The sequence below is a fragment of the Boleophthalmus pectinirostris genome, unplaced genomic scaffold, assembly GCF_026225935.1.
Source record: "Boleophthalmus pectinirostris isolate CB_2022bp ecotype Guang Dong unplaced genomic scaffold, ASM2622593v1 HiC_scaffold_6, whole genome shotgun sequence".
Lineage (NCBI taxonomy): Eukaryota > Metazoa > Chordata > Actinopteri > Gobiiformes > Gobiidae > Boleophthalmus > Boleophthalmus pectinirostris.
The window spans coordinates 8,432,492-8,457,525 of NW_026571447.1; the positions used below are offsets into that span (position 1 = coordinate 8,432,492).

The 25,034-nt window shown below is 40.4% G+C and overlaps 1 protein-coding gene across 1 annotated transcript; it reads left to right on the forward strand.

Moving 5' to 3' along the window:
- Positions 1-1,500: 1,500 nt before the first annotated feature.
- On the forward strand, positions 1,501-24,883 carry onecutl (one cut domain, family member, like). The gene is made up of 3 exons (XM_020927565.2): positions 1,501-1,955; positions 2,315-3,645; positions 19,846-24,883. Exons 2-3 carry the CDS (start codon positions 2,640-2,642, stop codon positions 20,154-20,156), a joined length of 1,317 nt encoding a protein of 438 aa, XP_020783224.1. The 5' UTR covers positions 1,501-1,955; positions 2,315-2,639; the 3' UTR covers positions 20,157-24,883.
- The last annotated feature ends 151 nt before the right edge of the window (positions 24,884-25,034 follow it).

A 25,034-nucleotide genomic window follows, 5' to 3' on the forward strand; every position in this document is an offset into this window, starting at 1 on the left:
CCACATACTCGTATCATATTAAAAACACTGGTGCGTAAAACCCCTCCAAACATGACCGCACTATACCGAGGAACCCAACAGCAATGCAAACTCTGACCTAATCCCACTGTGATATGAACTCAATCAATCCTCGTGCACGGAGGCGAAGCAGCAGCAGGCCCCGTGGCTCGTGCACCGTGCGCGTTCCAGCTAGTGTGCGCGCTCTCGGTATAGTCTTGTGCAGCGGCAGGTCGAGGGGTCTAGTGGAAGAGAGGGTCACATTGATCCGGAGTGTTGAGAGAATGGTGAGTGGTGATTAAGAACGCGGCTAAACGGGCCCCACTTGACTGCTTTATTCGTCCAAGTTGTTCTAAATACACGCTTAGATAACAGGCAGTTCACGCGCGTTTACACGTACGCATATTCATAAGGTCAATAAAATGCGAATAAATAAATAATAAAACATCTGTGTACTGGAAAAAAAAAAACAGAAAAGGCATCAGACTTGGAGATAAAAGCTATGCGTAATAGTATCCATCATGTAGCCTAATATAATCTAGGCTGTGTTGTATGATTAATAATAAGAGCTCCGTGACAAGCATTACATCCCACGATCAGTCTATACAAATAATCAATAGCCCTGACACACTTTCTATTGATTTATATGGATTTATTATGTATAATTAGTCCCCGTTTACTTCTGATCGTGTGAACCAAATAGCTCATGAGATGCGTTTACATTCAGGCTCACATCCAAAGCCATAAATATATGTTCAGAATAAAATATGCAAATAAATGGCTCAACAATAAAATCATGAAAGAAATATATCAAATAAAATAAAACGTATGATCATTTGTCTATCATTGTTATTATTATTTTTTGGCGTGTTGGTTTTTGGCATTGTTTTTCCAGCCTATAATGCAATTTGTAGTCTAAGAATGTCTTATCTGAGGTCAATGAGAGGTTTCATTCGTGAGGAAATAGTTTTTTCTACCATCTCAAGGAAAATGTATAAATAAAATGTCAGTTTACAAATGCATGTTTTTGTGCGTAAAATGTGACATGTGTGCTAAAAACAACGACGGTTTGTGCGTAAGACATGTGAACTCTTCGTGGCATATGTGGCTTATGTGCGCGCTTGCATTGTCTGGTTAAAAGATAAAATAAATCACTCTCTTGCTAGACAATGTTAAATGATAGTGGACTAATAACTGGAGTGAAACGTGGATGGATCACCTTAGCAAGCACCATAGTAGTTACATAAAGAAGAACAAAACCCAGTGAGCACCCATTGATCACACACTACAGTATCCAAAGAGCCGAGCGCAGCAGAATGACGAGCCTTACGCGCACATATTTCATAAGTCCATGCATGCAATCAGCTGAAGCAGGGCTTAACCTGTGGGGTTATGAGAAAGGGTGGATCTCCACCTCCACAAATCCGGCCCCCTCCGCATCCACCCACCCCCAAACTCCAATCCCTCCCACCGGAGAGAAAGGGTTAATTGGAGTAGGAATTTCATCGCACATCTGTCAGATTTTTAAGGCCGTGACGCACTGAAAGCGGAGAGTCAATGTGAGCGAGTAAGGGGGAGGAGGAGGAGAAGCAGAAAGAGTTGGTGCGGAGATCGATGAAGTGGCAGGCAGAGGGAACGAGGAGGAGGAGGAAGAAAATCTCACGAGATAATGAAAGAAAGAGCGGAGAGCTGCTAGTGTAAGAGCAAAACCCCGAGCTACTGTAGATACTGCGAAACACAAGGACCAACACGAACAGGACTAAGAGATAACGGATCTTTTTCCAGTAACGTATTGGTTTGGGCTTTTTGTGCGCTCGCGCTGGGTACGGTGAATGTATCACCCCGGGGCGCAGCGCGGACCAATTGTGTGAATCTGCAGGGCTGCTCCGCGACACAATCGGAGAGATGCACAGGACGGACAACAGCCGAGGACGCGCTCTGAGAAGGGGAGAATAAAGGTAAGCTTACGCACGTTCGCTATCGTTTTTTGGCGTGAAATGTTGTGGATTTTTGACACGTCTTGTGCGGACTTGAATTCAGTGTAGTGTAGAATAGTGAGAAGGAAGCGTAAGGGCTCCTTCGTAACTTTGCATAAATCTCGCATCCCGAGCTGGGCTCTGCTTTGACCGCTTCCCACTAGCAAGTGTTTTGTGCGCTACGTGAGATGCTCGTGTTGACAAAATCAATGTAATTCTATTTCTGTTTACCTTTCTCGCAGTTTGTGCTCGTAAATGTGTATCCCAGTCGTGTATTTCTTTGTGTGCGAGCGTTAAAGTTCAAAACGATTGACTAACGCTGCCCGTGTTGTCTTACGCAGGCACAAAAGCGAGGCTTCTGCCGAGGAGCACTGAGCTGAGCACCAAAGACACAATAAAACAGCACACGCACAAGTAAAGAGGACAAAAACATCGCACCTGCCCTACTGAACCTGTTTACTCGGAGTTTGGAGGAGTTTGAAGACAGTACTTAACGTTATCAGATAATTAATTAGACACCCCATAAGCCCGGAAATCAATTAATTCACCAATCAATAAATCCATAGTCTGGTGTAACAAGAGAGCTTCCAGACTGTTAGCGTGGCGGCTCGACAACAATAACAAGACAAGAGGGCACCAATTTGAAGAATCTGTTTTCGGAGCACCATGGATGCGATAGGGGAGATGTCGCTGCACAGCCACCCAGAGCTGGCGCACAGTCAGGACGGCCGATCCATGCTGCACTCCCGCGATCTCTCTGCCGCGTTCCCCAGGCCTTCCCTCGGGGGTCCTACCATGTCCCTGGAGCCCGACCCCCGTCCCCCAACCTTTGACCACTCCATGTCAGCCCTGGGTTACAGCGGAGATTCCCCTTCCAGTGCGGGCACCACCTACACCACTCTGACGCCCTTGCAGCCATTTGATGATAAGTTCCACCATCATCACCACCACCCATGCCTGCCTGTGAGCAACGTTATCGGCAGCTTTACTCTCATGAGGGAAGACAGGGGACTGGGAGGCAACTTCTACAACCCTTATGGCAAGGATCTGGCAATGTCCCAAAGTCTGTCACCCCCTTCTGCAACCACCTCCATGCATGGGTATGGGGCCCTTGGCAACACGTCCAACACCAACCAAATGATTCATGGCGGGTATGATGTCCACGGAGGAAACATCTTTTGCCGGACATCCGATTTCGCCCGAGAGATGTCGCCCCCGGGCCTTGGAGATGCCTCTCATCAGCTCAACAAAATGGATGCCCACCAGCACCCTGCCAGTCACCACCACCCACACCTTTACAGCCAGCACTACCAGCCGCACCACCACCCCAGCAGCCAGCAGACCACCGCCAAGATGGAGCATCCGGCGTCCTCCCCGGGTGAGGGCATGCTCTCCGGGTCGCAGGGTGGCGCAGGTGCCAATGGAGGTGGCGGTGAAGAGATCAACACCAGAGACGTGGCACAGAGGATCATCACGGAGCTGAAGAGGTACAGCATCCCGCAGGCTATCTTCGCTGAGAGGGTTCTGTGCCGGTCACAGGGCACTCTGTCTGACCTCTTGAGGAACCCAAAGCCCTGGGGCAAGCTCAAGTCTGGCCGCGAGACCTTCAAGAGGATGTCCCGCTGGCTGCAGGAGCCCGAGTTTCAAAGGATGGCCTCACTCCGGCTGGAGGGTAAGATCTGCCTTTACTCTCTTGTCTCCTTCACTTCTTCCACACTGGAAAACATGTGCACTGCAACACACAGACACTGCCTGCACTGTGTTTTCCCTTAACGCCTTCTTTCACCTCAAAAAAAAATCTGCTCTCCAGCCATCAGTATGCAGCTCAGGCAGCACTACAAGAAAACCACAGGCATCATACTCCTGTCTCACTACTTTTTATTATTTAGGTCATTTGCTATAGCACTGTGGACATTAATTCAGCTAACACACAGCAGAGTGTTCCAAAAATGGCAAATATAGTAATGTATCCCATATCAACTTGACAAACACTAACTCAAATAGGCAAGCGGCCACAAACACTGATATAGGAAATGTAATAACAAGCAGACAGTAAAAATTCAAATTGACCTGGCACAAACTCATGTATAAATGGACTCAAATCAGCCATTAAAGCCCGTAGGAGGGTAATAAATACGACAACATGACTACCAACAGCGTGCCAATACCCACAACTAAAGCTATTTTGGGTATGTAGGATCAGCTATTGTGCCAACTATTGTGCCAACTAAGGTGCCAGCTTTGCAAAACGGTAATGACTAACATAGGTAAGGCCTTTATAGCCATATAGAGTAAGCATTGGAAGGGAGAGCATTGGCTGGAAATGGATTTTATGAGGTAATTATGATTAATACTTTCATTTTCTTAAGTTAAGCTATTACTTTGATTGCTTTTTTATATACATTGCATAGGAAAACTCAAGAAATATACTCCTTGCAGTTACTAGTACCGGCTCCTTTGTTGAAGTATTGTTTTGTTCTGGTGGCATTGATTTGCAGTTGCTGATGTGTGCCCATGTTGAAATGGTGTCCAAACAAGATTCTTCCAGTACCATTCATTGTGTTATAAGTTTGACTCCTGGTTTGCTCATACGAATAGATGTATTCAAGTGACCATTTATTTAGCATTTACACCCACACATCTGATTCTTTTTATTGCTTTGTCTATATCTAAACAGCTTGGACAATTCCCATTTAACTGTATTTTGGAGGCCTGGTTGGCCAAAAAGGAGGCCATATGTGCTGCTCCTTTGTTTACCTAGCTCCCAAACAGCTCCTATTGATTTGTACAGTAGCTACAATAAAAAGCCACGGACATTTGCCCTCCTCTTAAATGAACCATGAAGATCAGCTTGAGCAGCGGTTTGGCAATTTAATCGCTTTTGAGTCCGCGAAATAATTTGCGCAGATATGCCATTCTGGAGAGATTGATTAATGCGCTCTGTGATTTATATCCGAAGTGGAGGTTGGCAAAGGGAGCTGATGTAAATGACTTGAGCCCATGCCAGGCGTCTTTTATCAGCGTCGTCACCCGGGCAATTACAGTGGAGCTAAATGTTGATCGCAAGAGGAGTTTGGAGGTTTGCAAGATTGAAATGTTTGGGTATGCATCGAAATGAGGTATTCAACAGGGCTGATTTGTCAACAAGAGGTTTCCCATGGGTGCTGGAGATCCTTGGAAAAGCTTATAAATAATTAGTACTGGAGAGTAGACGTGCACGTATGCCTTTGCAGTATAAGAAGAGTGTACATTTTAAAGGGCATTTACTTTTTATAGTGATTTTTATTATTATTATCATTTTGCCTGTACAAACACCATCTTTAGTAGTAGTAGAAGCATCATTGATTGTCATCTGGCCTCCTTGAAATAGTAGCAGTAGTACTACTATTAGCAGCGCAGCAGTAAGTAGTAGCAGTAAATCTTAAATTATAGTGCACATTTACATCGCAAATCACATTTACTATGGTCAAACTGTCCTATGTTCGGTTCTATTTTTGCATCATACATTTTGCACAAATTAAAATTTATTTTGCAATAATATTAAAATGAGAATTGTTTAGTCAAATCAGTTTTAATAACAGCTGGCATTAAAAACCATTGGATCCTATTATGTTACTGACATTAAAAGGCTAAAACTACTTAACTTGATGTAAATATATTATTATTTTGTGACATGTTAGATATTATATATTTACTATGGCGAGGAGAAACAGAATCAAAGATAAACAGGAAGTTGAACAGTTGCATAAAATCTCTGTTGGCTAGAAGGCTTTGCCAATTGCAATTATCCAGCACCACTGAATTCTGAGCATAGTAATCAATAATTGAACTGGCCCAGCCTTGTTGCCCCGCTGCATTCTGGGTAGGGATGATTTTTTTTGAAAGGCACATGGTAATCTGGCGCTTGACATTTAATATTCTTTGGGGATGTGGATTGAAGACACGACAGAGCGCTGTACAGTGCCATGTTACAGTGTTGTGGGCCCTCGGGGAGCGGGGGGCCCATTTGATACACGGGGCAGAGAAAGAGATCCAAGTGAACACGGTAATATGAGCCGAGCTGGACCGAGCGTGCGCTGCCCACCGGGGGTTTGGGCGAGGGCTGCGTGTCCGCCAGCCTGCCTGCTTCATCAGTGCTACTCGCTCTCTGTCAGCAGCTCCACTGATTAAGCCTGGAGACACAATAGGGTTCATAGGTAATGATTGTGCACTCTTGCAATCCCTTCACAATTATTGATCTTTGATTGTTTGGCTGTGGGAGCACATGTGTACATCCTCCATTCAGCAAAACGCTACGGCAATCAGAGCCATGACACTTAAGATGAGTTATCTGTGAAACTCGTCGCAATTCACAGTAAACTGGTTTTGATGAAATTACAGGTGTTGTTCACTGTATGTAAATGAGCCCAAACAAACACAGGCAGAGACATACATTGATTCACTGTTGATTTTTATGTAATCACATTTATTTGTAACATTGCATAATGGACTCGTCCTTATAAGTTCAACATCGTGAATATTAAAAGGCTTATTCAGAATAGTCGTCGATTTCACATAAAATATTGTAAGATTATTACTATTTACTAGTATACAGTACATTAATTAAATGTATATCATTATTGCAATATTCAAAATTTACTCACGGGTAAAACAAAGAATTATTCAAATCCAGTGTGCTGCATTACAGTAATTGTAACTGGCTTTATTTGATGAAATTATCATTTATATGCTCGATGTAAGTAGATTGCTATCTATTTACACTGAGCATATAAATGATAAACAAAAACAAATGAGGAAAGAATGACAAATGTAGATGAATAAAATGAGCACATTCAGTCAGAATTTGTATTGTGATATCTGGCTCTGAATTAGACCACAAAATGTCTGTTTTAATGGCCATTATTATTTAAGTGTTAAATCTAAGCTTTGATTCTTCATTCATTGTTTGGTGTAATTTTCTTCATTTACTCTGTGTTTTCCTGTTTCCTCCCTTTACAAACACAAACATTATTTTAACGAGTCAGTGCTCCAGATCCCAGCAACCGATCAATCAGACTCATAAAAAATTAAAGTCCCTACACAGAGAAGTGTGCTAATGTTCGACAATGCCCCTCTCCCTCTCTACCAGCGCACTCTGAAACTGCATATTTAGTTCTTGGCAAAGCCACACTTTGGACAGCTCGGCACTTTTCTACATAACCTACTTTTCGAAAGGGGGCTGTTGTTTTTCCCCTCTGGCCAACCCCCTTTTGTTTAATTACAAGCCTCTATTGATTTCCATGGGAAAGAGCAGCATGCCTTGCCCACACACACACCTCGACTCGGCCGCTTCGGCAAAATCAAGACTGGAATTAGAATGCAGCAGGGCCTGTGTTTCTGAGAGGAGCTCCAGAGCTCACCCTGAGCTTCACGCCTCAAGTTTAAGATGATCCAACATAATGCATCTCGCTTAAAGACATAGAAGGCTCTTTAGGGGCCATCAGACGACCGCCATTTCCATAAGTCTGCTATTGAAGATGAAAACACCAGTGGCTGCGACTGCTATCGCTTTACCTCGGAGTGAATTGGGACTCTAGTATTAATCAAATAACCCAATTGATTGCGTTACATAATCATTTGCATGCTGCCCTCTTCACCTCCTAATCGCAGTATATCATTGACTCGTACTGTTCCTTTTGTATGTTTTGGTGATTAGCTCATCAGTTTTAGGAACAGGGTTTCAGGTAGATTCAACACAACTGTTTATCTCAAAGCACTGGCTGCATTTTAATGAGTATCTCCTCACAAAACCATCAGGCCACTGTCCTCCACAATTATACCTCTGACAGTGACATTTCACCTGCTGGTCACAATCACTTAGAACACACATACGAGATACGACACAACCAACTTATTGTATCTCTGCTCACTTAATAAGGTATTCAATAGGCAATCATTTTTGGAGACACTTTTAGGTTTTACTGTTGTTGTTTTTTTGGTTTGTTTGTTTTTTTTTGCTTCCAGTGTAAATGTATGATTACAAGGACTGGACAAATTGAGTGAAATATTAAATTCCACAACTGTAGACAAATTATGTGACTGTGAAAATATACAGTATACATATATATATTTTTAGGTTGAGTTTACCATGCATATTTTACATTCACACTAATAACTGCTAACTACAAAGAACATCTCAACATTGTTTCTAATTGGCTATATCTGGTTAGCTTTTTTGTATGTTTGTTTGTTTTTAATACAGCAAGTCATGGAAAAGGCATTTAGTTAATTGTAAGATTGGCAGAACTGGAATTTTAATTGGATTTGGATTATCAAGCACTACACAACATTCTATTGACAGATAATACATGTATTAATGATATTCTGATATTATTTTTTGCATATAATAACAATAACACACACTGCACCACATGTATCTGTTCATTTGTGTTGATACCATCTGTTATCCTGATCTTATAATATAGTAGATTATAAGGAGATATTTGTAATTTATGAAAACAAAATGCAAAACAAAAGCAAACTGAAAAAGCCACTGACATGATTCAGAAGCAGTTTGAGTGGCCAGATTCTAAAATGCAAAACGTTGCAAAATTGCCAGCCTTTGCAAATAATTAATATTTAATCATTAACGGCCAGGCTCACAATATACAACCATCTGTTTATTTTAGGCAATAATAATTGAAAAAAAAAAAAGAAGAAGCATAAGCAGTTTGCATATTATCACCTGAGTTTTGTGGTACTTTTAATTATTTTTCTTTTTTTAATGTTTTTTACCTTTTATTTATTAGTATTTTTTGCTCTCATTTGATTTTCTACTAGTTTTATTGTCTTAATTAGGATGAGCGGAGTTTTAAAAAAAGCTTTATTGTATATTCCCATTGTATTATTTTATTGGTATTGTGCAGGATTTTGGAAACTCTTTTGTTTATATGAATAAAGTAGATTGGATTGGAGTTCTTCCCAAAATACTGTAGTGAAATCCCTCTTAAACCCATTGCTGTGGCTTGTTTGGTAAACGTCCTGCAGCATATCTATGAGATGCATGTGTGTAGGAGCCAATCAGGTTTTAGACAGTAGAAACAGTGGGGCTAAAGACCGAAAAATGGCCACTTTAAAGTCGAGGAGTGGTGTACGCTGTGGAGGGGGGGATCACAGACTATAACTTTAAAGATGATGGCTGAAGCCCTTGACTAAAGGTCTAAATGAATAAGAAAGGTCAATGCGGTTTACGTGCTGGCTACGGTGACTGCACCAACCCCCACCGTAATGAAAACCACAAAGCGTCGCCCCAATCTTTTACGTGCATTTTTTCGTTCCCCCGCCAAAGGTCACCAATCGGAGTCATTTACATATCGCGAAACATGCCCCGCGAAGCCAACTACGTTCACACATTGTTGTTTTTATCTCCTAACCATCGCAGTGTTTCTCCTTCACAACCCCGGCACCCCCACTTTGGCGCTGAAGGGGTTAACCAGCCTCTGTGGGTCGAGGAGTCTGAGCTGCACAGATTTAATCAATAATTTCTATCAGCCCCTGGCCCAAGAAATCAGCAGGGGGTGGGGAAAGGGGGGCTCGGGGAAGGGGTGGGTGGATAGAGGGAGGACATGGATGGAGGGGTGGAGGGAGGGGTCTGGCTGGGAGGGGTATTGGCGGCCGGTGGAGGTGATGCGGTGAGGGGTAGGTTGAGACGCCGGGGGGTAGGAAAAGGGCTTTCGATCACGTTTCACCAACACGAGACAAGGGCATACATCATGATTAGGGGCTGTTCCCACGATCATAAGAAGCCTATAGGGGAATATTTATGTCTCGGAAAAGTAGCCCCCCACTATGGCGATTTATAGCATGGTAATTGTAAGCCTTTTACACATGATTACAGCATAAGGAAGCATTTACTTAATGGTCGGAGTTATGATTGGCGAGCAAAGGGGAGGGACGCCAATAGCTGAGTGTGTAGCAATCCAACGGGCAAAATATTTCGATTATGAGTCCGAAGTTGATTACGATGTGTACGTTCTCATTTACGCTGCTAATGTCTTTGCGCAATCTTTGAATAACTACCACATACTAGCATGCAAATCCTCTATAAATGTTCATCTAAAACACTTGGGGAGCAAAAAATAAATAATAAATAAATAAAAATAAATCGTAATAATATAAGTTTTAGCTATACAAAAAAAATGTGTTTGTTTTTGCACGATGTAGGGAGCCTTCTCACTTGAAAACCCCACTGAGGATAAAACTGATGCATGACTTGGTGCTAACTTTAGGTGTCCTAGCTATCTTATATGTTCTTGAGTCAAAAGTAGTTCATTTTTGTTGACCTTGGGAAGATACAATAATCTATTGGAGACTCATGGTGGAGGCACAGGGTCATGTCCCGACTCCCAAGACAGTTCACTTCAAATCACTTTTTTTATGTGTTCTCAGATTTAAAAAATAAATAAAAAAATCTCTCAAAATTTTCAGGACATTGCTGTATTTTTATTTGTGTGTATAGCAATATCCATTTCAAGACCCAAATGTAGTCAATAAATGGTTGACATAGGTAGCCGTCTTGTTTTGTAAATGAACAATAATCCCACTCGTCAAATTGCACTGGAAATAGCACGTTTGAACCAGACTCGATTCTTCTCTTATGTTCTTCTTTTCCACATTACAGACAGAGGTACAATTAATTTGGCGGTTAGGATTGGTTGGGGGGTGGTGAGCGAAGAGAAGCGCCAGGAATCCTCCAACAAGTCATAAATCCACGCTACAAGCCAGCCAGCTAGAGCTATCATGTCATTCCTTTCATTACTACATGGAGCTGTGAGTGCACCGTTGTATATACCTTCTATAGCAGCAGCCCCTTCTCCTCCCAACCCCCAACGCACAAATATTGATGGCGTTGGGAGGCCGTGAAAAATGTAGCATTTGAAAGAAAAAAAAATATTTCATTTTCTTGTAGCGTATTGACACGCCTTTGACATCTCAGCCTGTTCGGATTTTAATGAGACGTGGTTCGATAACTCTCAGAAATGCAAACGAGCAAGCGGATGCCTAAAAGCTAGCCCTGTAATCTCGAATTGACAAGAAAGCATTCCTTTTCCTCTACGTAATGATTCTGAAATACACTCTGTGAATTTACGCTCAGATTTATTCAAGTTTGACAAAGCTGGCGCGGTGTCAGAAGGAGTACAAAACTAGCAATTTGGTTTATTTAGCCCTGTTGTGATCACTGGTGCTGGTGTGGGAAAGTTATAGCAGTAAGGTCACTCTTATTGCTAGCTAATGAGAGGTATTTGTTGTGGTGCGTTCAAGATCATACAGTAAATATCTGCAATTTGGTTTGTTTAGCCCTGTTCTGATCACTAGTGGTCGTGGTGATAGTAGTGGTGTGAAAAAGACAGCAGTAAGGTCGCTCTTATTTCTATTATTCCTAACTAATGAGAGGTCTTTGTTGCGGTGCATTCAAGATCATACAGTAAACAGCAGCAATTTGGTTTATTTAGCCTCTCTGATCACTGGTGGTCATGGTGATGGTACCAGTGTGAGAAAGCTTTAGCAGTAAGGCCAGTCTTCTTTCTACTTTTTAGCCTATTAGAGGTATTTGTTATAATGGGAGGTATTTGTTGTGGTGCGTTCAAGATCATACAGGTTTGGTTTGTTTAGCCCTGCTGTGATCACTGCTTTGTTGTGGTACATTCACGAGTCGGTCGTACAGTAAACATCAGTAATTTGGTTTGTTTAAGCCTGCTCTGATCACTGCTTTGTTGTGGTGCGTTCTAGGGGTGGGCATTGGCTTGAGTCTGATGATACGATATATATCATATATCATGATATGCATGTGATAATTTGATATATCATGATATATCTCCATATATCCCAATACTAAAGCAATGGATGATATGTTGCTATGTTTCAATAATTTCTTCTAATAATATAGTCATCTATGCCTTCAAAAGAACAACATTTTATGAAATATAACAATGAATGTAACTAATGACATTTTGTGAAAAATATAATTTAATGAATCAATTCAGATGCATTTTGAATCAATTCAAGAATTGTGCAATGATGTATTACGAATATTAGCCTGACTCATCAGCCAGTTTCACTTTGTGGAAACCGTCTGACCTCGCAGCATGAGGATTCTTTGGCTCGACGGTATTCGGGTACTTTTTTTAATTTAACCAATTGCTGCTATTTGGTCATGATGTATGTAATGCGCTGCTGCTTTTCCCAAATCTCGTAGGAAGAAGGGCAATAACTTCTTTCCCCTTGATAAAATTCACTAAACATTCTCTTTGTTCCGGCTTTAAATCCTCGATCTCGGGAATCATTACCAACACAGAATGTATGGCTCTTCTCTGATTGGCTGGTGCCCAGACTCGCACTTCCGGGGTTCTTGCAAACCGTCTAGTGTATTCTGATTCCTGGAATCAGAAATGAGAGAGCGAAATGAAATTGAGTAGAGGCACTAGGTGGCGCCAGCCTGGCTATCACGATATATCACTGAATTGATTTTTTCTTACACCCCTTGTGCGTTCTATCATACAGTAAACATTAGTAATTTGGTTTATTTAGCCCTGCTCTGATCACTGATGTGCTGTGGTGCGTTCAGGATCATAGAGTAAATATCAGTAATTTGGTTTGTTTAGGCCCGTTCTGATCACTGGTGGTCATGGTGATGGTACTGGTGTGGGAAAACTATAGCGGTAAGGCCACTCTTATTTCTAGCTAATAAGAGGTTTTTGTTGTAATGAGAGGTATTTGTTGTGCTGCATTCAAGCTCATACAGTAAACATGAGCAATTTGGTTTATTTTGCCCCGCTGTGATCACTGGTCTTGGTGATGGTACTGGTGTGTGAAAGCTATAGCAGTAAGGTCACTCTTATTTCTAGCTAATGAGAGGTATTTGTTGTGGTGCGTTCAAGAGCCAGTCATACAGTAAACATCAGCAGCTGCAGGCCGAGGTGGTGTGAGATGTTTCTCAATGGGAAGATGTAAGCCAATCAATTGGACGTGTCAGCGCTGCTCTGAGACTAAGAGACAGCATCTTGGTTTTGTGTGGTTCGAAGTGGATCAGAAGAATATAGGATTTCAGGGTTATTGCTATAGCTGATATCTCCATCTAATGAAGTCATTTTTCTGTCAATAATGGAGCGGTGTAAATCTTATTTTCTTAAAAGAAGTGAGGAAAATCAGTGAGCACCGCAAGATTACTCGAAGCATTTGACAACAGAATGCAGCAAGTATTAGCGAAAATAAAGTGCCATTTTCCTGATTTTTATCTCTTATGGACTGAATGAGAGCAGTTCTTAGGAATCTGATTTGAGATAATAGTGAGATACAGTCGATAAAAGTATGAAATTAGAAAATATATTGTAGATTTTTGTAGCTATTAAATAAAAAAATAAAGGTAGATATTATAAAATGTATGATAGTTAATACATTTCTCAATAAATAAGTGTATTAGGGTTTCAGATGACATCCCAGCATTCATTAGTCCAATTATATTAAATAAATATTGTATCCTACTTTTTAATAAATGAAAAAAGTAATGGTAAATATTATAAAATGTAAGTTAGATAGAAAATATATCGTTATAAAGATGTGATAACTGTATTACTGGGTTTCAGATGACATCCCAGCATTCTAGGTTAATACAATTACAATACAATACAAATGCAAATGGGGCAGCTAAATTTAGTTACAATGCTTTTTTGTTGTTGTAATACAGTGAGCTCTGAGGTCCAATCACTTATAGAAATGATAAGATTAAACATTTGGGAATGAAGCTTTTGGATAAGAAAGGCATTAAAATCGCAATGCAAACAAATCAAAATATAAAAAATCATTATAACATTAACGTTAAAAGAGAACCATTTTGAGCCTGGATTTAAACATAGTCAATTCTAGAATGTGAAAACCACCAATTATTAGAGACAATGTTACAATAACTGAAATATCGTGATATCGTATCGTCAAAGTTCTTGCAATAATACTGTGGGCCAACACAATATATCGAATTACAAGTCTCTTTGCTTAAATGTATTGTTATGGTGCAGGATCAACTAAAAAACAGAAAGAACTACATAGACCATGATCCTTTGCTTTGTTTCAGCATTTGGACTAAGACAGAAAAGTGGCATATTCACAGTTGTATTATCCTCCACAAAATATCGCAATAAATATCGTACCGTGAGATGCATATTCTGGAAATATCATACTGAGAGAACTGGATATCGTTACATCCCTACCTTTTACAAAAATTAACTGGTATGAGTGAAAATATATATTTTTTAAATGGCAGAACAAGTCTTGCTGGCACTAGGGCTGTCACTAGAATTACTATATCGACTTATCTTTAAATATTTATCACATGTTTTTTTTGTCGAAATAATGGAGAGTTTTCTGCTATTTTCTATGTAATACCATAAGATTTGAGCTGTGGAGGTATGAAAAGGTAACTTCCAGGACTAATTATTGGTTTATTTTGCTATTTATATGTTGTATCTCACACTTTTTAATGGTACTGTCTATTTAAAAATGGTTTACTGGGATTATACTGCTTTAATTTTTATCGTGTCAGTGGCATAAAATAGTTTCAGTATTATCGTAAAATTTCTCTGTAGCAATATATAATGCTTCAGAATTTAATAGAGCATGTGTGTGGTGTCCTGTGCTATACATAGCTAGTGGTGGAACATAAAGTAAAAGTAGTAAAGTACTGTACTGAAGCATACATTTGAGGTATCTGTACTTTACTTACTTTACTTAAGTATATTTTAAAGTGGATACGTTTTACTTTTACGCTACATTTGAGAGCAGGTATTTGTACTTTCTACTCCACTATATTTTTGAACAGGTCTGAAAAGTAAAATTATTTTTTATTATTGTTTGAGACCTGCTGGAAAGGTTGAGAGGTTGTTTTTTTTTAAACACATTTGTACTTTGAGCAAGCAAAATATACAAAAATAGCTAGGAAAAAACACTCACTCAGTTGTTTCTACTGAACAAAATTCAGCACAGATCTTTATCAAAATCACTACATTTGAAGCTCTATTAGACCTCAAAATCTGCACAAAATACTTTTACTTTTTACTCTTTAAGAATATTTTTAAACAGGTACTTAACAATTTTTTCATGTGGTACTTTGACTTGAGTATGTTTTTGCATTAGTATCTGCACTTTTACCTAAAGGCGCACTCTGTAATTTTTCTGGTAAGAGTCCAGCACCTGGTTGTGTCCATGGAGATATGCTAGGGAGGTTGCTTTTCCCTGGAATGTACCACAGTATGGCATTAAACTTGCTTATTATTTAAAGATGCATTGTGTAACTTTTCTAGTGGAGGGTCTGTCAAATGATTTTGTCCATGGATATGTTCTTGCTTTGTCTGAAATGTTTCACAGTATGGCATTAAAGCTTTCTATCTTCATGGAGACCAAACCAGACAGAGTTACAAGTCAGATCTGTGGAGAGGCAACCCCGCTCACAGACAGAATATCTGTTTTTCTAGGTATTTTTGAACTATAACATGTAATTGAATAAATATAAGGTATAGCTGTTTAATGTCACACTGTAGAACATTCCAGGCAGAGCGATGACATCTCCATAGAAACAAGCAGGTTACAGACCCCAAACCAAAAAGTTACACAGTGTAGCTTTAAGCGTTTTTAGATACCATTTGAAACGCCAACAAGATTTCCAGAGGATTTTCATGTTCGTATGCAGTAGTTATTCAAAGATCTCAGTCCTTAAGAGACTTGTTATTTCTGTTCTGTTTGGAGTAATAGGGCAAAGATCTTAATTTTGAAATGTTAAAAAACAAGAGGTTCTAGGGTTGTGTTGTAATTTGCTGTTTTAACATCTGTGTACTTTTCAAAAAGCTCGCAATAAAGGCCCGGGTCTGGGTTAAACACTGCTCTAGCGTTGCTGCCGTCCAATTATATAATCAATATTTTCTCATGAGGAGTCTGGAATGTAAAAAAAATATATATATATAAAAATTACCCTGCAAAAACACGAGTGAGAGGAGATGCGAAGAAGAAGAAAAATAGCCTGTGTGTGGGTTGCGCTCAGATCCATTTTGAGAATCAGACGCATTTGAAATTCAGCCTGCGCCTTCCTCTTCCTCTTCTACATACCCACTCCACCTTTCACCCCCAACGCGCAGTATAAGGCCGTATTTACAGGAAACGCAACGCCAATCTCTGCCTTTGTGTACTGCGCTAGCCTCACCACCACCACCACCACCACACCCCGGGACATACACATCCTCTTTTCTCCTTAGTAGCCACTCCTGACATCATTAGTTTCTCATAACAGTCATTTACATGTGGCGGCAGTGAGTGAGCAATAATCACTTTAGGGGGAACTAATTTATTTTCTATTAAAGGAGAGTTACATCAGGGGTGAGCGAAACAAGCCGACTCTGCACAGCCCAGGGTCTATCGAAGCCTTAAGTGGACTGAAACATATTTGGGAGAGAGTCGTGCAATTACCTAAATGCACACTTTGAAGAGGTTTCAATCAGCGCTGGGAGCCTGAGCGACTGTTTTGCTGATGGTATCCGATGCATTTGTAAGTGTAAGCATTGGGCTGTGTGCAGCGCAGCAGACCACACATGCTCAAAATACACACACACACACACACAAAAACAAACTACTGCTACTAACTGTGTAACATGTTTTGCCGTTAAAAAAAAAGTAGTTTCTCTCAGTAATCAGGAAGTGGTACTCAATTTTATTACTTTAAGGTGCATTTTGTAATAGGGATGTAACAATAACCAAAATATCGTGATACCGTATCGTCAAAAGTCTCACAATAATATCGTGATCTGTCACAATGTATCAAATTACAAGTTCCTTTGCTTAAATGCAAGGTTTTACAGTAGCAACGGCTTATAAACATAAGGAACTACATATCCCATGATTCATTTCAGTCCAAACAACATGGAAGAAATATGTTTTGTACTTGAATTCTTGGGATTATGATGAAAATAATTCACACCAAAATCTTATCAAGGTATTTTAAATGCAACTATCTACAATTATATCAGCCTCTCCAAAATATTGCAATAAATATCATACAGTGAAATGCATATCGTGATAATATCGTACTGAGAGATTTGGATATACTTTGTAACTTTTCTGGTGGGTCCTGGAATGTTCCGTGGTATGACATTAAACATATCCATCTAGCATTTATTCATTACGAGCGTTTCTATTGCTCAAAAATACAATAATTCTATCTGTGAATAGGGACGACTCTCTACAGATCTGAATTGTTAACGTAGGGTAGTGCTGTAACCTGCTCGTCTCCTTCGTGATAATAACAGTTTAATCTACACTGTGGAATATTCTAGACAAAGCAATAACGTTTACGTGGAGACAAGCAGGTGGCGGACCCTCAACTAGAAATGTCACGTAGTACACATTTAAATAAAAGTACAGGTACTGATGCAAAAAATACTTGAGTAAAAGTATTACCACACACATGCTCTCAACACATAGAAAACAAGCAAGGACTAACTGTGCTTCCGTGTTCTGTTCCCTCTTTCCTATGTACTCTCAGCCCTGTGTTACCTTATTTCTAAGATTTTGTTTCAAAATGAAACTCTCAGTCAAGTTTTTATTTTTATACACATTTAAAGGGATGATTCAGAGTCATTTCACCCTAGGGTCCTTTGCACCATGACCTCTACATTACATATGTAGTGCTGCTGTTGGATAATAGGTTGGGTGTAATTGACGACCAAATTGGGAGAAATGGGGATACATTCAAATTGCAAATTGATGATAAAAGGAAAGTAGGCCTAATTTAAAAAAAAAATAATAATAATAATAATTAGAAATGAGGGAACAAAGGGCTGAGGGAACATAGGCACATTCCCACATGTTCTGAGATTTAAAAATATATACAGTATTTTCTACGGACGGTATCATTATGAAGTTGCCGATACGATACATACCTCAATACATAGACCATGATACGATATACAGTATTTCAAATTGATTCAACACAGTTCAGGGAAAAACAAAGGCTAAATCATGGCTGTGATACTAAAAGTCTAAATAACACACATTTTTCTCATCAGAACAGAAAAAAATATGCCTAAAAATACTCTCTTGGTGATATATCGATACAGGAGCCAACGATATCGATACTGTATTATCAAATTAAATAATACAATACATCGATAATTTCAATATTTTTGCACACCCCTAGTATTTTCACTCAACAATTAGGCGAATCCTTAGACATAGACAAAATGTATTGATCCACAAGGGATATTATTTGGCCAGTGGGGAGAAAAAGAACACGTAAAACAATCTTTAGCTTTACGAAAACATTTTTAGATTTGGCTGAAAGGTTTTGCAGCTGTGTTCGAAGCAGCACCCTCACATGCCCGCTGAGTTTACTTTTGGTTTCGGATGATATAGGTATTGTCAGAAGATCATCCTAATACATTTTGTCTTTCAGTCTGCAGGGCCCAACATCAAAAGGAGAATAAAGAACGTAATGAAAACCTTGAGGAAAAGTTAAGAGCTTTGGCTTGGGTGTTATCTGTTTTATCCGGGCAGCCTACAGCATCTCACTGGCAATAAGAAGTGAAGGCCTGAACATCTTGATTCCTTTACAGCGCAGTGAAACAAGATGCTGATTCATCTCTTTTAACTAATCAAAGTTGCTTAGCTAATCTGTTTTCTTTCAACAAATCCACTTTCTGTGAGCTTAATCCATTTGTCCTAGTTAGGCAGCCATTCTGTTAGCTAAACCACTGCACCAGACTACAGAGGGACAGAGGCGCTCATTCTCCAACAGGCTCCTACAGCTCCACTCAAACTGTGACACATACAGGACTACATTCATGTAATACTCCCTACAACTGTACAACTCACCTCTACATAACAGATAATGTTCTCTACAACTGTACAACTCACCTTTATATAACAGATAATACTCCCTACAACTGTACAACTCACCTTTATATAGCAGATAATACTCCCTACAACTGTACAACTCACCTTTATATACCAGATAATACTCCCTACAACTGTACAACTCACCTTTATATAGCAGATAATACTCCCTACAACTGTACAACTCACCTTTATATAACAGATAATACTCCCTACAACTGTACAACTCACCTTTATATAACAGATAATACTCCCTACAACTGTGCAATAACTCACCCTCTGCCTTCAACTGTACAACAACTCACCCTTTGGTAACAGATAACACTCCTTACAACTGTACAACGACTCGCCCTCATATAACAAATAATACTCCCTACAGCTTTACAGTAATTCACCCTTATGTAACAAATAATACTCCCTACAACTGTACAACAACTCACCCCTATGTAACAGATAATACTCCCTACAGCTTTACAACAATTCACCCTCATATAACAAATAATACTCCCTACAGCTTTACAACAATTCACCCTCATGTAACAGATAATACTCCCTACAACTGTACAACTCACCGTCATGTGTCACATAATACTCCCTACAACTGTATAACAACTCACCCTTATCTAACAGATAATGCTCCCTACAACTGTACAACAACTCATCCTTATGTAACAGATAATATTCCCTACAATTGTACTTTTTTTTACGACCTCTTGTATATAGCTGGGATATATTTTTATTACTTTATTTTTGTATTTTATTTTATTTTGTTTTATTTTTACTTTTACATATTTAGAATTTATTTACTATTTAGAATTTATTATTACCATTTCTGTTATGTGTGCGCTACTGTCTTGAGTCATTTCCATTGTGAATCCTTAAAGTTTGTCTAAGTCTATAACCCATTCTTCCTATTCATATTTTAATTTGCAACTTTTTTTCTTTTTTATCCATTTTTTTCCAGCGTGCAAGAGGAAGGAGCAGGAGCAGAGCAAGATGGAGCGTAACCAGGGCCCCAAGCGAACCCGGCTGGTGTTCACAGATTTGCAGAGGCGCACGCTCATGGCTATCTTCAGGGAGAACCACCGTCCAACCAAAGAGCTGCAGGTCACCATCTCCCAGCAGCTTGGCCTGGAGTTGTCCACAGTCAGCAACTTCTTCATGAACGCCCGCCGACGCAATCTCAACAAGTGGGCAGATGAGGGGCGCCCATCATCCACGGGGTCCTCGGGGTCCAGCGTTTCCTCCTCCGCTGTGTCCTGCAGTACGGCGTGAAGATGCTCCAACCACAGGAAGGGGCAAGGGGGCACATAGACTGGTCTAAGGCAGAGATCAGCCGTAATAAATGTCCTCCTCGTTATTTGTAGGAGTGACGGAGCCAGCTATTTAGATGATTTTATGATGTATTGTTGAAGCATTTTTTTCCAAACCAAAGTTGATCACTCTCTTGAAATGAAAGGGAGCGGTATCCTATAGTGATATGAATGCAGGATGTGAGATCCTGCCTGTATAGTTAAAGGGTGCCAAGATGATTTGGCTCCTGGAGGAGTCACACCCTTACATAGACACCATCTCATTGCATTATTTTGTAGAATAGAGATAATGAGGGTATCGCAAATCAGGAGGAAGCATATTTTGGTGTACCTTCAAATCTATAGTCATCTCTCCAAATGTGAAGAATCAAGGGGGGCTGGAGAGTACCATTGTGTAACTTCTTTAATCAGAAGTGTTCACCATCATCCAAAGACACTAATCCTCCCCAATATTATCCTGATTTTTTTCAAATCAAAGTAAAGGGAAAGGCATTTTTTATTCTACAATTTTTTCTGAATTTCTTAGCATGTGTTGTCGTGATGATGTTTCCCTGGACTGTACCTCAGTGTGAAGCCTGGAGTATCACAGGGCTTCTTCAATGTCCCTGCTGTCAATCATTCACCATCAACTGGTTCCTTTCTTGAATTAATCAGAGTTTTCAAGAAGGAACCCCATTGGTCATACCATTTTGCCAGGACTGAATAAGTGATTGCAAGGAGAAAGTGCCGGAAAGAGAAAAAATTGTGCAACTGGTGCAAAACACTGAAGATACTGAAGGAGCTTCCATGCAAAAAAAGCTCACAGCCATTTTTGTCTCACATTTAAGCCAAAAAATAAGAAAATATTTCGCCAAAAATTCCAGAGGAAAACAGTACATCGGACACAATGTATAGTGATGTTGTAGTATTTTTTTCACTTGCATTTCCAACTATGGCTAAACATCTGCTCCATAGCAAAGGTTTTTTTTACAGAAAATATGAGGAGGAATGTGATTCTTTCTGCTCGTTTTGTACAGATTTCAAGCACATCACTATTTATAGATCCCGTTGGAAGTGCAAGGCGGTCGTTTTAGCCTTGGCAACGCCATTTGTTTTTCCTTTCCATGAAGGCTTTAACATGCCTCTTTATAATAGCCAAGTGAAGAAAGAACGTTTCAAATGCAATTGCTGATATGATCAATGTATTTATTAACGCATTAGGGTATTTATTTTTGTTTATTTCCTTGCTATTTATTTAGTTATTTATTTATGCTATCTATATACTGTAAGTATTTATTTAATGATGCTCTGTATGTCTGTGTGAAAACTGAAAACTTTTTTCTGATGGGCACTTTTAGCTGTAGAATCCCATCGTAATACCAAAGATAAACATTGCCTCCCTGAATGTACGGCCTAAATCCCCAAACCCTGTACCCAGTCCTTCCCCACTCACTCAGTGAAGTTACGTGTCTGTCTGGAAGGCCAGGCTCTTTTTCTTTTACAACTATTGAAATTTCGTTCTTGCAACTCTCTCTGATGACACAAGGCCAAAGCTTATTTGAATGTTGTGCTAATGAGTAATAGTAGAAATAATTACAGTAATAATGATGACAATGATGATGTGATCTTGCAGACATCACAGGTTGCTAGTAAAGTGTTGTTCAGACCAGTGCCATCTGGCAGAGTGTGTGGAGCATCTGGGGACGCACTAACAGCTCTGTCTGAAGGCCTTGAAGTCCATCCAGGTCGCCTATAGCAGCGTACCATGTGTCTGTCCAGGGACATGTGCGGCTGTGACCCTCCTCCATTTGCCCACCTGACTGAAACCCACCCACTGGTCCCCAGTGCAGTCCTGACTCTGGCTCTGTCCCCTGTGTGTCCAGCTCAGTGTAATACCCATGTCCTCCACATGCCAGAACCTTTTGCCAGTTGTCTCAGTTCCCAAACTGTTTGGGGGTTTAGTAATAATCATCTGGGTTTTAAAGAGGCCTTTAGGAGCTTAGAGGTCTCGGTGAGGTTTACTTCTGAGGATTGGAGGAAGGATTCGTGCATTGTCTGAGGTGGGCTGGATTGCCTTTTGATTAGAGTTTAAGATTACTGTTGTGCTTTTTGCTCCAATTCTTACTTATCCAGAAAATCCTCCTAAATTTGAGATATTATTTTCAGTCTTTTAGGCTCAGTAGATCTATGTTTGGCCAATTTAGAGTACTGAAAGTTTCCAAGGTGCTAAAACGTCCTGTGATTTACAGGGATGTCAGTTAAGACTCTTTGACCTCTTTGTTACTGAAGTAATTGTCTTTATGTACCACTTAAGACCTGATCTATGCAAGTTTACTTGCAAACATCTCCTGATTTTTTTTCTTGTTTCAGACAATATTTTGTAAAATATTTTCTGGTCAAATTGCCCAAAAGCCTGTACTTTGCCCCCTGCCAGTGCTGCCAAAGAGTGTCCTGTTCTCCACCCTTCCACTCCTCTTCTGCTTTCTTCTGTCTCTCCTGTCTTTAGCGTTGGAAGAGGCGCGCGTAGCCAGGGCCCCTTCACAGTGTGCACTTGAAAGACAGACCGTCATGAAAGAGGCCATCGACTTTTTCACCGACTTCAAAGGGGAGTGTTTTTTCATCCTGTCTCCTCTCCGGGTATCTGGTCTGGGGTCCGCTCTTGGCGAGACCTGTGGGCTTTAGGGGGCATTCAGAAGGGCGGGGGTAGATCAGAGAGGAGGCTGAATCATCCAGAATGAGGAGAGTGGCAGGAGAGTGGGGAGGGAGGAGGCTTTATTGGAGGAACAGGAGGTGTCGGGGTAGTGAGGCATAGAGCGGAATTAAACTTTAATGAGCAACAATTGTAAGCACGCTGAGAGTGGAGGGGAGCAGTGGTAGGGATGTGCACCAGAGTCTGTTCTGGGGGGAGAAAAATTAAAAATAAAAGAGGCTGGAGGCTCCTCTGCCAACCCCTGCTTGCTTCTGTCGTTGTATCAAAGGAGAGGTGACACCTTTCAGGTTTGCCTTTGTCTCGCAGACTCTGGGAATAAAATGGAGACAGGGCTGTTTGTAGTGAGCCACCTTCTGCTCTGTGTCAAACACTGGAGCGCTTCTTACAGAGGGGAGAGGAAGGCACAAACACGGGGTCCAGTTGGGTGCAGCAGGTGCACCACATTAACATTTTAGCCTGCGGCTCCCTCTAGTGGCTTTCAGAGAAACTGTAAGGCCAAAAGCAGAGACTGTTGAAGGAGAAGAGTTCAGGCCTTGGACTAACAGTTCAGACAGAAGACATGTTCAAAGATTGTTTGGAGATGTTCATCTCTGTGGGAGGATTCAACATTGGCTTAAAGTACCTACTTCTTCATTGTGTGATAATTACTGTCGCTGAACTGTTTTCAGGACGATGCATTATCACCTATTTCTAAATGATCAGGAACCATTGTGTTTGCCCTAAATAATTAGTTTACACGTCAGGAGGGGAAGGGAGACTTGATCCCAAAGAGCTGGCCACTTTGAACCAAACAAACGAATGCAAGTCTGAACTGGGTGGGATTATAACTAAATAGCAGGAGATAATGTATACTTATGTTTTAGACTAAAAAGACAAAAAAGTATTTTTTGATAAACCAAAAAGAACAACCAAAGATTGATGGGTAACTGCTGGGTCTGTTTCTTGGGTAGTTTGAGCAGTTCCCTGTCAGAGCGAGCGTAGCACTCAGAGGACTCAGACGAGCATAGGAGGATTTCCCTGTGCTTGGGATTCATGTTACATAAGACAGTATTATGTTGAGCTGGAACTGAGAAACTGACATGAGGCAGCGTCTTCAGATGGAAGTCTTTTGACTGTGATCTCCATTTCCCTGCATCTGTCCCCCATCCTCACCCTCTGTGTACATGAAGACTTTACCCATCTACCTCAACTGTGTGCGATGTTGTGTGGCAAAGATTTTTCTTAACCAAAGAATCCATCCTGTCAGGATGTCTGTCTGTCTATCCTCTCTTTCTTGTCCGTTCATCCGTCTTTTCTTCATGCCTTTTACTCCAAACCAAATGTGCTGGAATCAATCTGTTACAGGAACCGAGTCGGCTCCAGTCCAGCCAAAGTCCAGTATGATAGTGTTCCATTGATTCATGTTCTGTATATAAAGAAATCATTCTCAAGACCAAAAAGAAGGAGGTGACAATCTAAGCAAGGAGGTTCTTGCTGTAATCAACGTTGCCTATTCCTTGTTTTTGTTTTTGTTTTTTTCCAAAATCATGACTTGCTGTATAAGAAAAGCCCAAAAATTCTCATTCAAAAGTTCAGAGGAGACAAAAGCTATTTTTCCACATTTGTAAACCACCCTTCCATCTTTTCTTTCCAAAATGTTTAGTGTAGTTGAAATCCTGTTTGATCCCACTGTTGTAAGTAGGAATTATTGAAATTCATAATAAAAGCTTTAACTGGGAATGAGCTGAGGGAAATATTATATTAGACTGAGTCTGACTTTCCTCAGCTCAGACCCGACCCACCATGCTTTATTGTGCCATTCTTGTTCATGTGTTAGACTTACTAATGAATGTGGCTAACCAAACCAAAGGCTTTAAAAAAGAAACACAACACTTTAAACGTCAATCATGGTGGGACATTTTGTATCAACAACTAAAGAAAATCCCTTTGAATACCTCATGTGAAAATTGTTTGTTGTGATGTTGCACTAAAAAAATAAAAACGACTCATTTGTAACCCAACCCCGTATCGTGTGGAGTTTTTTCTCCGCCTCGGGCCAAAGGGGGCAGCATGTTCAAGGTTCTAAAGGCCAAACTCCACACCAGTGTCTGGAAAAGGTCACCATTTTGTACTTTTACACTACGCACCTTTACACACACTTTTGCCCTGAAC

Bases quoted from the DNA above. Each gene is read 5' to 3' on its own strand.
- onecutl (XM_020927565.2), top strand. From the start codon at position 2,640: ATGGATGCGATAGGGGAGATGTCGCTGCACAGCCACCCAGAGCTGGCG. The intron at 3,646-19,845 runs GTAAGATCTGCC...ATTTTTTTCCAG, and splicing joins GGCCTCACTCCGGCTGGAGG to CGTGCAAGAGGAAGGAGCAG.